This window comes from Hemiscyllium ocellatum, chromosome 43 (genome assembly GCF_020745735.1).
Source record: "Hemiscyllium ocellatum isolate sHemOce1 chromosome 43, sHemOce1.pat.X.cur, whole genome shotgun sequence".
NCBI lineage: Eukaryota > Metazoa > Chordata > Chondrichthyes > Orectolobiformes > Hemiscylliidae > Hemiscyllium > Hemiscyllium ocellatum.
Window position 1 is genome coordinate 23324003 of NC_083443.1, and position 15747 is coordinate 23339749.

The 15747-nt window shown below is 40.9% G+C and overlaps 1 protein-coding gene across 2 annotated transcripts in view; it reads left to right on the forward strand.

The window, feature by feature from the left end:
• Positions 1-15747, forward strand: part of LOC132834980 (elongation of very long chain fatty acids protein 6-like) — a 107287-nt gene that overhangs the window by 55539 nt on the left and 36001 nt on the right. For both annotated transcript variants that reach the window (XM_060854157.1, XM_060854155.1), the window contains exon 2: positions 14056-14187. In XM_060854157.1, the coding sequence (XP_060710140.1) occupies positions 14056-14187 (132 nt within the window). The remainder of the gene's footprint in view (positions 1-14055; positions 14188-15747) is intronic.

The window sequence follows — 15747 nt, forward strand, 5'->3', positions numbered from 1 at the left end:
TCAAGAATGTGGGTTCAAGACAGATTGGACAAGGAGAAGGTAAACTTAAGGCTATCTTCAAGCTTGGGCTTCTTTATCATACTGATTAGCGCATATTAAGATTAAATACATAGTATTCAGATATATAATCTTACTGTACTATTATTGAAAGACTATTCTATTAATTCTGCCTGATGCTAGTCAATTTACTCCATGTGCTTTTCTGCATGTGTTTCCAACATGCACATGACTAAACTTCAGGCCTGTTTACTCCCCATGTGTTTCTTGTCTCTCTTCTTAAATTCCTCTCCTGTTGCTATTTATGTCCAGCAAAGGGAGCTCTGACAACCATCAGAAAGATGCTTCAAAGTCCTAAAGCCTTTACACAACAGATTGGGAAATAAAATGAGGTTGGGGGGTGGGGGGGGAACGGAACACTGAACAGGAGACAATTTCTGTCATGGAGCAGTGTCCAGACACTGAAGAACATTTGGCTCACTTCAAAAATTCTAGATTATTATGTAGAATCAAACCATTTGCTCCCAGACGTTGGTGTAATGCTGGGCATTCATTGCAGTGACTCTAAAAATGAGCAGAAGACAAGTATAATATGTTAAGCTGATGGAAGAGTGGAAGGGAAGGAAGTCTGTCAGCAGGAGGCCTATTTCACCCAGTGTTAAAGGAGCAATTCTCTGATCTGAACCTCTGATGAAAATTCAGTCTTTCTGCAGTGTGCTGCCTGCTGCAGCCAAAATGCAGTCTTAGCAGGCTATGGGTGATATTGTCAGTGGCCATTTAGGCATAATGGTGATGCATTAGGGAAGACATTTGGAGTCTCTAACTGAGAGGTAACTAGACTTCATTCTCTGTTGTTAAAGTTAAGCAGACAGAAGATATTCAGAAGATCATAAGTCATTGGAGCAGAAATTAGGCCATTCAGCCCATCTCCCATTTTCTCACTGTAACCTTTGATCCCCTTGATACTCAAGAACCTATCTATCTCCATCTTAAATATTCTCAATAATGTAGCCTCCACAGCCTTCTGTGCAGTGAATTCCATAGTTTCACCACTCTCTGGCTGAAGACGTTTCTCCTTACCTCCGTTGTAAAAGGTCTTCTCTTGACTGTAAGGCTATGCCCTCAGGTCCTAGTCTCTCTTAGCAATGGAAACATCTTCGCAGCATCTACTCTGTCCAGACCATTCAGTATTCTGTATGTTTCAATTAGATTCCCCCTTCATCCATCTAAACTCGATAAGAGTATAAATCCAGAATCCTCAAACATTCCTCCTATGTTAAGTTTTTCATTCCTGGTACCATTCTCATGAATCTCTCCTGAACTTGCTCCAGGGCCAGTGTATGCTTCCTGAGACATGGGGTTCAAACTAGTGCACAGTACTCCAAATGTGAGCCTCAGAAGTACATTCCTTTTTTTGTAATCAAGTCCTCTGAAAATAAATGCCATCATTGCATTTGCCTTCCTGACTACTGACTCAACCTACAACTTACCTTGAGACAATCCTGGACTAAAAATTCCAAGTGTCTCTGCACTTCAGACTTCTGCATTTCCTCCCCATTTAGAAAAATAGTCCACGTCTCTCTCCTTCCTACCAAAGTGCATAACCTCACGCTTTCTCATATTTGTACCCATCTGCTACTTCTTTGCCTACTCTCCTAACCTGTCCACAACCTCCTTCAGCCTTCCTGGCTCCTCAATACTACCGGTCTCTCTACCTATCTTTGTGTCATCTGCAAACTTAGCCAGAATGCCCTCCATTCCGTCATCTAGATCATTAATTTATAAAGTGAAAATTTGTGGTTCCTACAGTGACCCTTGCGGAACACCAGTGGTCACCTGCTGATATCCTGAGAATGACCCTTTTATCGCCACTCTGCTTTTTTCCTGACAGCAAAGCTTCTATCCATGTTAGCACTTTTCCTATGACACCATGGGCCCATATCTTACTCAGTAAGGGTGGAGGGTTGTGCGGCACCTTGTCAAAGGCTTTCTTGAAGTCCAGGTAGAAACATCCACTGGCTCTCTTTGGTCTAACCTGCTTGTTAATTTCTCAAAGAATTCTAGAAGATTTGTCAGGCATGACCTCCGCTTGATGAAATCATGCTGACCTTATCCTATTTACTGTACAATCCAAAGTATTCAGAAATCTCATTCTTCACAATGGATTCCAGGATCTTACCTATGACTGAGCTTAGGCTAATTGGTTTGTAATTTTCCATCTTTTGCCTTATTCCCTTTGTTAAAAGAGGTGCCACGTTAGAGATTTTCCAGTCCTCTGAGATCCTCCCCTGATTCTAGCGATTCATGGAAGATCACCATTAATGCCTGCACTATCTCTTCAGCTATCTCCCTTAGAACTTTGAGTGTAACCCAGCTGGTTGTTGGTGGGCCAGTTGTTGGAGGGAATCCTGAGGGACAGTGTTTACATATTTTGAAAGGCAAGGACTGATTAGGGATAGTCAACATGGCATTGTGCATGGGAAATCATGTCTCACAAACTTGAGTGAGTTTTTTGAAAAAGTAACAAGGAGGTTTGATGAGGGCAGAGTGGTGGACATAATCTATATGGACTTCAGTAACACGTTCGACAGACTTCTTGTGGAAGACTGGTTAGCAAGGTTAGATCTCATGGAATACAGGGAGAACTAGCCATTTGGATATAGAACTGGCTCAAAGGTAGAAGACAGAGGGTGGTGGTGGAGGGTTGTTTTTCAGACTGGAGGCCTGTGACCAGTGGAGTGCCACAAGGATCGGTGCTGGGTCCACGCCATTCTGTCATTTATTATAAATGGTTTGGATATGAACATAGGAGGTATAGTTAGTAAGATTGGAGGTGATCAGGTGGACCAATAGGCTGAGGAGTGGCAGATGCAGTTTAATTTAGATAAATGTGAGGTGCTGCATTTTAGAAAATCAAATCTTAGCAGGACTTATACACTTAATGGTAAGGGCCTAGGAAGTGTTGCTGAACAAAGAGACCTTGGAGTGCAGGTTCATAGGTCCTTGAAAGTAGAGGCGCAGGTAGATATGATAGTGAAGAACATGTTTCGTATGCTTTCCTTTATTGGTCAGAGTATTGACTACAAGAGTTGGGAAGTGTGGCTGTACTGGACATTGGTAAGCCACTTTTGGTATATTGCGTGCAATTCTGGTCTCCTTCCTATGGGAAGGATGTTGTGAAACTTGAAAGGGTTCTGGAAAGATTTACAAGTATGTTGCCAGTGTTGGAGGATTTGAGCGATAGGGAGAGGCTGAATAGGCTGGGGCTGTTTTCTGTAGAGTGCTGGAGACTGAGGAGTGACCTTATAGAAATTTATAAAATCATGAGGGCATGGATAGGATAAATAGACAAGGTCTTTTGCCTGGGATGTGGGAGTCCACAACTAAAGGGCATAGGTTTAGGGTGACAGGGGAAAGATATCAAAGGGTTCTAAGGGACAACATTTTCACGCAGAGGATGGTACATGTATGGAATGAGCTGCAGACGAAGTGGTGGAGGCTAGTTCAATTGTACCATTTAATGGCATCTGGATGGGTATATGAATAGGAAGGGTTTAGAGGGATAAGGGCCAAATGCTGGTAAATGGGACTAGATTAGGGTGGGATATGTGGTCAGCATGGACGAGTTCGACCGAAACATCTGTTTCCATGCTGTACATCTCTATGACTCTATGGTCCAGGTGATTTATCCACTTCCAGGCCAAGGTGGGATACTCTTCGGAGGTGTAAACTTGCTGGGCAAATGGGCCTGTTTCCAAACTGTATGATTCTATGATGAAGTTTTTCTAGCACCTTCTCCTTGGTGATGGCCACCATTCTCAGCTCTGTGCCTTCACTCTCTTGATGTTTTGGGATATTACCTGTGTCTTTCACTGTGTAGACTGTCGTGAAGTAATTATTCAGTTCCTTAGCCATTTCCTTATTACCCACTACTATCTCTCCAGCATCATTTTCTAGCAGCTCAGTGTCCATTTTACCTCTCTTTTGCCTTTTATGTATCTGAAGAAACTCTTACAGTCTTCCTTTATATTACTGGCTAGCTTACCCTCATATTTAATCTTCTCCGTCCTTTTGGTTTTAACCCTCTGTTGGTCTTTGTAAGCTTCCCAATCCTCTGGTTTCCGACTGTCCTTTGCCACATGACATCCTTTCTCTTTGTGCTATCCCCAAGTTCAATCATCAGTAATGGCTTCATCCAAGACTAGGAATAAACTAGATCTTCAAGCTTGCTTACAGTGCACTCACTGTACACTTTGTGAGCTCTGTTAGTTAAATTCATAAAAAGGGACTATTACTTCAATATCTTGCTGAGGGTGTGTGGGAGGGGGGTGTTGGTGCGTGTCTATAAGCAGGTTTATAAGTATATGAAAATACTTGTTGAGTAGAACATGGAGAAGGTGTTGTCCATTGCAGGTGACTGTGTGCAGTATTGGTCAACTTAATTAGAGAATGATGTAAATGTCTTGCAAACAGTTCCGAGAAAGTTTACCAGACTAATACCTGGCATAGGTGGGTTCTCTTCTGAAGAAGGGTTGAGCAGGTTGGGCTTGTATTCTCTGGAGTTTAGAGGATTAAAAGACAACTGTGATCTTGCTGAATGGCCTGATCCTGCTCCTTATTCTTACATTATATGTAAACACTACTAGTGCCAAACAGGATTTAATAGCAAGGTAGAAAGATTTCTAACACCTTGGTCATCATTGAGTTGAGTCTTGTGCCCAAAACTGCAAGCATATTGAATTGTGTCACTTTTGTACCTCCCCTCCGAACAATAAACTAAGACCTAAGAAATCAAAGAATAAAAGCAATTTTAAGCCGGTAGAAATATTTATGTGAGGAGTGCTGAAATTTAACTTACTTAACAATATTTCATAAGTTGCTGGACTGCGATGCTGTTTTGAGGATTCTTTTACAGGATTATCATATTTCAAGCACATGATGGCTTTGTTTTGTTTCTGAGGTTAGAATGTCAATGGTTCAAGAATAATTTGGAGAGAGGCCTTGATCTCAAAAGACTGATTTAGTCTTGCCTCGTAGAAAATGGTGGGAGAAAAGACTAACTGTAACCACTCTCGAGTCAAAAAAGGGCTTGGTGACACTGATCTACCAGAACCTTAAGGTTTGCCCATGTGGATAATTAAGTTGTTGAGTTGTGCAGTAGAGGGTGCTGTTCACACATGGCAGCTGAAGACAATGGTTCCTGATGTATACTAGATCTCCTTGCTATGCTGGAACTACTTCACATACTTACTAAAATTAGCTGGAACTAATTCTTATTGTTCAGGCGGGGAAAAGTCAGGAAGGATCATGACAGCAAGAAAGCATGAAAGACTGAAACAGAAAGACATTGAGGTTACTTGAGGTGGACAGAAATAATTACATCTTTTATTTCAAAGAGAAAGGAGTTCTCCCCAGTGTTCGGTGCAATATTTATCCTTCAATTAGCACCAATGATGCAGAATATCTAGTTACAAATCTCACTGTTATTTGTGGGAGCTTGTTGTGCACATATTTGTTTCTGCAGTTCCTACATTACAACAGTCAGCATACTTCACAGGCAGTAAAGCACTTTAGGACGTCTTAAAATTGTGTAAGGTGTTACTTCATGGATTTTTTTTTCTGTGTTTCTTTTTGTTTAATCAACCTATTCTACTTCTTACCCATTCCCTGGTAGCAAACATTCAGCTACTTAAGAATTTTTTTTGGAATTCTTATTTAAACCTCTCCCTTTCCAGTCATTTTAGTTAAGCTTTTGGTCACCTCTATTAATTTCTCACCTCCAGTTCATATCTCCCCTCCAGCTCATTGCCAGTTCTCCTTATAGAACATAGAACAGTACAGCACAGTACAGGCCCTTCTGCCCTCAGTGTTGTGTTGACCCTTTATCCTACTCTAAGATCAAACTAAGCTATACACCCTTCATTTGACTATCATTCATGTGCCAATCCAAGAGTAGGTTAAATGTTCCTAAACTATCTGACTTACAACCACCAATGGCAGGGCATACCATGCACCCACCTCTCTCTCTCTGCAAAGAACCAATCTCCCCTAAACCACCTCCCAGTCACCTTTAAAATTATGCCATTTCTGTCCTGAGAAAAAGTCTCTGACTACTCACTCTATCTATGCCTGTCATCATCTTGTACACCTCTATCAAGTCATCTCTCATCCTTAGTTCAAATAGTTTGGATGGAGCAGTTTTAGTGGCACAGTGGTTAACACTGCTGCCTCACAGCGCTAGGGACTCGGGTTCAATTCCCGCCTCGGGTGACTGTGTGGAGTTTGCACGTTCTCCCAGTGACTGCGTGGGCTTCCTCCGGGTGCTCCAGTTTTCTCCCACAATCCAAAGATGTACAGGTTAGGTGAAGTGGACATGCTAATTGTCCATAGTCAGGGGTAAACATAGGGGAATGGGTCTGGGTGCGTTACTCTTTGAAGGGCGAGTGTGGACTTGATGGGCTGAAGGGCATGTTTCCACACTGTAGGAAATCTAATCTAATCATAAATGGTTAACAAAATCTGGTTAATATGGTACTACTGGAAAATTTTGGTGCAGTTAAACGAACAGAGTATAGTGTCAAGCCTGGTGACAGCAGCTGAGCCTAGTTCTTGCAATAGTATCTTTCATCTGCTTTCTTTGCTTGTTGACGCATGTTTTGCTTTTTCTTCAGTGTAAAGATTTGCCCACAGGAATGAACAAATAAAAAAAAACTGTGATAAAAATAACTGGGTGCAGCTTTAAAATCTCCATGAATATTGTAAGGTTTGTTTTTTTTTGTAACCATAAACTGCTAAGACTTTGGGGTGAGGATCAATGGACTCCTTCATCTGTCCTGTTCTTTAGATCCTAAGCAATGAGTTTTTACGTGTCAGCATGACTAATTATACTGTATGCTGTAAGATGCTAAACAAGTGACATTCAACATTGAATAATAGTCCATTTAAGGAAAACTGAAAGATAAACTATGTTTACTTCAAAAACCTGGAGTTTTTAACCAATTTTTTGCCTTGTTTGCCTTTGTGGAAGACCGAGTACGAGACATTTACACAAAAAAGCAACTTCCAGCTTAAATTGGGGGCAGTTGAGACCATTTTTATAGTTTGAGAAATTTTTGGATCTGCTTTATGATGTTGTTTCCGTGGGCGAGTGTGGACTTATTGGGCTGAAGGGCTGTAGGAAATCTAATCTAATCATAAACAGTCAGCAAAATCTGGTTAATATGGTACCACTGGAAAATTTTGGTGCAGGCACTGCTGCCTCACAGCACCCAGGACCCAGGTTTGAATTCAGCCTCAGGTGACTGTCTCTGTCGAGTTTGCACGTTCTCCCAGTGTCTGTGTGGGTTTCCTCTTGGTGCTCCAGTTTCCTCCCACAATCCAAAAGATGTGCAGGTTAGGTGAATTGGTCATCCTAAATTACCCATAGTGTTCCGGGATATTTAGGTTAGTTGCATCAGTTAGGGGTAAATATAGGGTAGGGGAATGGGCCTGGGTGGGTTACTCTTTGGAGGCCTGAAGGGCCTCTTTCCACACTGTAGGGATTCTATGATTCTGTGATGGTTCTATGATGGCTATTAAATTTTGGATGATCTGTTGTATCATAGTATTAAAGTTGATTTAGCAGTTGGTCCCAGAGATTGCCTCAGAACATTGAAAAGTGTTTATTAAATGGAAGTTATTGATGCTTGAGGTGACATATGATAAGTTTGAGAATAGTTGAGTTATTGAGCTTCTCACAGTCCTTTGGCAAATTTTCCAAATTCTGCTCTCTATCTCCTTCAACATTTTGACAAGGATTAGGAATTTAATTACATTGAATAACTCACATAAGACCCTAAGACATAGGAATGGAAGTAAGGCAGTTGGGTCCATCAAGTCCATTTAATCATGGCTGTGATTAAACTCCACTTACCCGCACTCTCCTCGTAGCCCTTAATTCCTTACGAGATCAAGAATTTATCAGTTTCTGCCTTGAAGACATTTAATGTCCCGGCCTCCACTGCGCTCCATGGCAATGAATTCCACAGGCCCACCACTGTCTGGCTGAAGAAGTGTCTCCTCATTTCCTTTCTAAATTGACCCCCCTCTAATTTTAAGGCTATGCCCATGGGTCCTAGTCTCCCCACCTAATGGAAACACATTCCCAGTGTCCACCCTTTCTAAGCCATGCATTATCTTGTAAGTTTTTATTAGATCTCCCTTCAACCTTCTAAACTCTAATGAAGGCCAGGCAGCATCCGAGGAGCAAGGGAATTGACGTTTCGGGCATAAGCCCTCCTTCAGGAAGGGCTGATTCCTGAAGAAAGGTTTATGCCCAAAACGTCGATTCTCTTGCTTGTTGGATGCTGCCTGGCCTGCTGTGTTTTTCCAGCACCACATTTTTCAACTCTGGTCTCCAGTATCTGCAGTCCTCACTTTCTCCTAAACTCTAATGAATACAATCCCAGGGTCCTCAGCCATTCATCGTATGTTAGGCCTACCATTCCAGGGACCATCTGTGTGAATCTCCACTGGACATGCTCCAGTGCCAGTATGTCCTTCCTGAGGTGTGGGGCCCAAAATTGGACACAGTATTCTAAATGGGGCCTAACTAGAGCTTTATAAAGTCTCAGAAGCACATCACTGCTTTTATATTCCAACCTTCTTGAGATAAATGACAACATTTCATTTGCTTTCTTAATCACGGACTCAGCCCACAAGTCACCTGTTAGAGAATCCTGAACGAGCACTCCAGATCCCTTTGTATTTTGTCTTTATGAATTTTCTCACCATTTAGAAAATAGTCCATGTCTGTATTCTTTTTTTCCCAAAGTGCAAGACATTGCATTTGCTCATGTTGAATTTCATCAGCCATTTCCTGAACCACTCTCCTAAACTGTCTAAATCTTTCTGCAGCTTCCCCACCTCCTCAGTACTACCTGTCTGTCGGCCTAACTTCGTATCATCGGTGAACTTCGCCAGAATGCCCCCGGTCCCTTCATCCAGATCATTAATATGTAAAGTGAACAGCTGTGGCCCCAACATTGAACCCTGCGGAACACCATTTGTCACCAGTTGCCACTCTGAAAAAGAACCCTTTATCCCAACTCAGTGCCTTTGTCAGACAGCCAATCTTCAGTCTATGCCAGTAGCTCAGCTCGGACACCATGGGCCCTCGCCTTACTCAGCAACCTCCTGTGAGGCACCTTATCAAAGCTTTTTCAAAGAAGATAGATAACATCCACTGGGTTACCCTGGTCTAACATACTTGTTACCTCTTCAAATAATTCTAACAGGTTTGTCAGGCAAGATGTCCCCTTACTCAATCCATGCTGACTTGTTCAAATCATCTCAACCAGTGTGTAAGTTTTTATGATATCTCCCCTCAACCTTCTAAACTCTAATGAATACAATCCCAGGATCCTCAGCCATTCATAAGTTAGGCCTACCATTCCAGGGATCATCCGTGTGAATCTCCACTGGACATGCTCCAGTGCCAGTATGTCCTTCCTATCTTGCTCTACAATTCTTCACTTTTGTCTGAATAGCTTAGGATATCTGAAGAATACAGTTAACTCCTATGAGCAGCTACGTTCTACTGAGCCTTTCATAGGGTCACAGAACATGTATATAAGCCTTCAGAAGACCATTTGGCCCCTTCAGCCTGCTCTGCCATTTGATAAGATCGTGGCTGATCTGATTGTGGCCTCGAGTCCACTTTCCGATCTAGCCTCTTCCTATTTAACTCCCTTGCCTTGAGAATCTAACATAACATTAAATATATTTGATGCCATTGCCTCCACCATTGGGAAAGAAAAATGTCTCTGAGAGGAAAAGAAATTCTTCTCATCCCTTCCTCTAACACATTGTGTCTGCTGTATCTCCAATCGTACAAGCTCTAAGATTTCTTCCCGTTAAGAAAGGAAAACTGTTAGGACTTTTAATTATCCTCTGAAATGGCAGAGCAAGCCTCTCAGTTCAAGAGCAGTTGGGATAGACAACAAAAGCTAGTCTTGTCAGTGATGTCCACATCTCAGAGTAATAAAAATTCCCTTTCGAATTATATCGAATTATGTTTTGAAACTTACTATTGCATCTGCTATTACTATTCCTTCAAGCATTGCATCAAGTAACATAACAACTTGCTACAGAAACTAATCTTTCTTGAGCTCATTTTGCCAATAATCTTATATCTTTGTCCTTTGAATATTGATCCTCCTTCAAGTGGAAATAGTCTATCCAATTTGATCTATGAAAGACCTCTCATACAAGGCAGGTGAGGCTGTGCTCGAGATGGTTCATACTGAGAAAGTCTATATCCTTAAAACTTGTTTTTAAATATTTAGGCTAAAATGTAATGGTGAATTATCAAACATTTTTGCTGCACACTAGAAAATAGACAGGCAGGAAGGCTCAGAAAAAGGGGGGAACTCAAGGAATGCAGAAGATAGGGACATCTGTGCTCTCAAGTCATAACGAGATGCTCTATGGCAATTAAGAACTTTTGCCTTAACATCGGTGAATTTGTGTGAACAAGACACTAAGGTGATAACACTCACGGCCGTTTCCTTGTGAAATTAATGACCGTGTTTGATTCTGACCCTGAAACGAAACTCGGTACTGTCATTGACGGTCAGATCCCACTCGCAAGCGGGGCAAACACAGAGAGAAAAACATCTTTGCTGTTACAAGACCCTGACTTGAGAGTTCAAAAGGACACTAGAGAGAGAGAGAGACCAGTTTAGTTGTTGTGGTTCTGTTCGCCGATCTGGGAATTTGTGTTGCAAACGTTTCGTCCCCTGTGTAAGTGACATCCTCAGTGCTTGGGAGCCTCCTGTGAAGCACTTTTGTGATGTTTCCTCCGGCATTTATAGTGGTTTGTCTCTGCTGCTTCCAGTTGTCAGTTCCAGCTGTCCGCTGCCGTGGCTGGTATATTGGGTCCAGGTCGATGTGTTTGTTGATAGAATCTGTGGAAGTGCTGAAGCTGTTTAAGCCAGTAGGAAATTAACTCTTAGTACTTACCTGCTATGATTGCGTTTAATTGCATTTTGGGACTTTATGATATTGAATAGCCATTACCGGTCATTAAATTCAAACTCTGTAAAAGGTGATATTGATGAGGCTTTAACTTACTTGCTGTTCTTGCAGACCACTCTACATACCTTACAGACTGTCCCACTGTCCATTCTAACTAATCAGATCTTATGTCTTATCTGAATTTGAATCATGACCCTGAAAAGAAATCATGTTTAGTTCAAAAATTAATGAATCAGTTTAAATGCAACTTTACGGTAACATCTCAGCTTCAGATACAGAATGATTCAATGCTTAAAAAGCTAAGAAGCCATTTTGTTAAACAGTTGTATCTGACATGTGAGCTGTGCAAGGTTTCCTTATGAACTCTCCAATTAGCTTAGACTGGTACCGCTTTATGATAGAAGTTTAACTCGCTAGCAGGCACCAAACTCAGCTTGGTATGTTTTCCCACGTGATGAACGGCTTAGAACTTGTGGGAGTGATTCGTCAAGCGTACAGAGCCTGTCAATTAACTTTTCTTCCTTACAATTTATTGTCTTTCACTGTTATCTGTGTAATTAAGAACATGCAATGTTTCTGTAAACTTTTGTATAAAGGAAGCCACTTTGCATCAGTACATTGGAGTAGCTTGCTGGGGCACTTGAAGAGCTGGTACCCTATTCTCCTAGGTTATTAGAACCTAGTTAGTTTAGCTTATTGGTATCAGTGTTATGTTGTAACAGTGATGCTATTCCTAAATAAAGGGGATGACTCAAATTAAACTAATCTGTCTGTAAGAGGTTTTTTATTCCAGACTTCCAAAGAGTACGATCTTCAGAATGAACCAAGAGAGAGGCTTACAGATCTGAGTCTACAAGGGATTCCCTGGGCCGTCTCAAATCTCTACTTTAACAATACCTTTCACCTTCAAAGTCTGTATGGCTCCATGGAGTAGTCATTATACTTAAAACAAATTAATTGTGCAAAGGGTTTTGAAATATTTCAATGTAAAAGATGCCACATAAATGCATCATTATAGTTCAGATATCTGCTAGAGATCTTATAATTAAGAGAAAAATTGAACAAAATAGTTTATGATCACAGATAAACACAGATTAGAAGTTTGAACTTAATTCCCAGGCCACTTAGTGGAATTAATATGTTGCAAATGAGTGAGAAACAGGCAAATAGAGAACACATATGAAGCAATGGAAAATGATTTGGAGATGCCAGTGTTGGACGGGGGTGTACAAAGTTGAAAATTCACAACACCAGGTTATAGTCCAACAGGTTTATTTGGAAGCACTAACTTTCAGAGCACTGCTCCTTCATCAGGTGGTTGTAGAGTATAAGATCGTAAGACACAGAATTTATAGCAAAAGTTTACAGTGTGATGAAATTATATATTGACAAATACCTGGATTGTTTGTTAAGTTTCTCATCTTATAGAATGAACCTTGTCACGGTGGACGCTGTAAGACATGTCAGAGTGTTGACACGGATACCACCATTATGCGTGGGGACACCTCCTTGTTTGTACTTTGCAGGTACTCATGTGATTCAGTCAACGTTGTCTATCTCATACGCTGCAGGCAAGGATGCCCTGAGGCATGATACATTGGCGAGACCAAGCAGAGGCTACAGCAATTGATGAATGGGCATTGCACAACAATCAACAGACAGGAGTGTTCCCTCCCAGTTGCAGAACACTTCAGCGGTTCAGGACTTCCGACCTTAAATCTTCAGGTGATCGTCCTCCAAAACGGAGGCTGATAGCCAAGTTCGATACCCGTGGGGATGGCCTCAACCAGAACCTTCGGTTCATGTCACACTGCCAGTGACCCCATTGCACTATACACACACACAGACATGCGCGCGCATACACAAGCACTCGCACTCCTACAGACCCATACACTCATGCAGACACTCTATCATATGCTCACACATGCACCCTTTCACAGACTTATACCCCTTTATACTCTCACTCTCACACACACATTCTCTCACAGACACTTAAAACCCCACTCCCCCACACGCACCCACATGCACACATACACATGTAAGTTTGTGGGGTGAATTTGTAACTGCAGAATTACATTTTACTTTGCTCAATAACTGCATGAATCCATGTAAGATTCTGTAAATCTGTTTTTTAGATTAGAATCAGTTTGACCATTGTGGCACAGACAGTCTCACACAGGATAGCTCACACCATAACTGCATTATCTGGGCCGACATGATACCAATAGTTAATGCTCACTTGAGAATGTAACTTCTAAATGTTCTGCGATTTATATCTGAAAGAACTGAAATCAACATGTTCATTCTAAAAGATGAGAAACTTAACGAACAATCCAGGTCTTTGTCAATATATAATTTCAGTTACATCACACTGTAAACTTTTGCTATAAATTCTGTGTCTTACAATCTTATACTCCACAACCACCTGATGAAGGAGCAGTGCTCCGAAAGCTAGTGCTCCAAATCAACCTGTTGGACTGTAACCTGGTGTTGTGTGATTTTTAACAATGGAAAATTATTACTTGAACCATTATCATCAACACTAACAATAAATTACCCTTAACAACCCAAGAAGTAAGGAAAAGTGTAATTATTTGCTTGTGTTAAAATAATACAAAATTACCTAATTGTTAAAATAAAACTTTTAAATATCAACATGTACAAAATATGTTCAAGCCTACAATATAATTGGGAACTGTGCCTGTACCTATTAGTTTATTCTCTTACTCCTAACTTAGTAACTTATTCCTTTGGACAGTGCTTGGCTTTAAATAATTTTTTCACCTTCCTGTAACAAATAGTTGAGATGAATGGATTTGATCGGAAAATCCAAAGCTTGCTATTCTGTGTTCCAACATATTAGGGCTCCCATGAGCTGTTGCACGCTTCTACATCATTTCAAGCTTTAAATAATTTTTCAAATCAAACATTTTTAATTCCAGTTTTGCTGGTGTTTGAAATCAGCAGGACATCAGTCAATGGTTTTCTCTATGTAAAATTCAACAATCTACCTTTCGTTACTTTTCTGCTGTTTCTTTTTAGGAGCAAGTCGTTTCTGTTTTCTGCAGTTTATGCTGCGTTGATCTTTGCTGGGCAGTATTACATGAGAGAGCGGAAGAAGTTTGAACTTCGGAAACCATTAGTCTTGTGGTCACTGACGCTTGCTTTATTCAGGTGAGTGGTTGATATATAATGGCAATTTCACTTTAAAATAGTAGGCAGATAAGATTATTCGTGTTTCATATGCCAATTGGAAACTTGGTAGAAAATTAAGAGAGAAATTAGAAACCGATAGGAGTGGCCAGGTGAAGTCTCCCAAACTCTGGGATCACTGTCTTAAATTTAACAATGCAATGGTCCAAAGAACAGTTAAGGATTTTACCATCAGAGGATAACGTAGACAAATTTCAATAATAAAATGACTAGATTCATGATACAACTAAACAATTTTTGCTAAATATTTATGTCCAGTCTAGGTAATTTTTAAAGTAAAAATGCTAATACTAATAATAAAATGAAAGGTAGAGGTTAGTACTCTAGTTGGTCTTTCTAAGTTTACTATGAGGTTCACAGATTCTTAGCAAATTGAGCTTTGGGAATCAACTGCGTAAATGAGGGAAGGTGATGACCCACTGATATTATTGTAAGATTATCAATCTAGTAACTCACCTAAGGTTCCAAGGATCTGGTTTCAAATTCTGTCATTGAATTTGAATTTAATAAAAATAAAAAGCCTAACAGTGACCATGAAACCACTGTTAATTGTTGGAAAAACCTTTCTGGTTCACTAATACACTTCAGGGAGAGAAATCTGCTGGCCTTACCTGGTTTGGCCTACTTGTGACTTTAGACTCTCAACAGCGTGGTTGACTCTCAACTTTCTCCAAATTGCCCAGCAAGTTAATCATTTGTGTAATAAATGGAAGGTCTCAAAAAAGGAATGAAACCTGACAGTACACCTAATATTGGCCTTGGAATGAGAAACATCAATGGCAAAAACAGCCAATTGACCCTATCCTACAAAGGCTTCCTTACTAACATTTGGAACTATTGATAAATTGAGACAGCTGTCTCAGACTAGTCAAGCAATAGCCTGGCAAGGATATACTCATGGAACCATATTTTGCAATGTCCCAGACATCATCACCATCCTTAAGGATATGCCCTGTGCCACTGGCAAGACTGGCCAGCAGAGATAGCAGCACCATGGTGTACAGTTAGGAGGGAGTTGCTTTGGGAGACCTCAACATCAGGTCAAAAATGGAGACAATCTCCTCCTGGTTGCCACATAACATCCTTCCTTGGCTGATGACTCTGTTTCCTCCACATTGAACAACACTTAGAGGAAACACTCAGTGTGACCAGGAAGGAGAATATGCTTTGGGTGAGGGAGTTCAATGTCTACTACCAAGCATGGCTCAGTAGCAGAACTACTGATCAAGCTGATTGAATCCGATGAGACATTGCTGCTAGACTGGGTACAGCAGGTGATGATGGAACCAACAAGAGGTAGAAACTTACTTGACCTCATTGTCACCAGTCTATCTGCTACAGATGCATCTCTCCATGGCAGTATTAGTAAGTGTGACCATTCCAGTCTTCATGGAGATGAAGTCTTGCTTTCAGATTGAGACTACCTTACATTGTGTCATGTGGCACCATCACTGTGTTCAATGGCACAGACTTGTAACTGATCTAACAACTATACATGATGGATCTATGAGATGCTGTAGA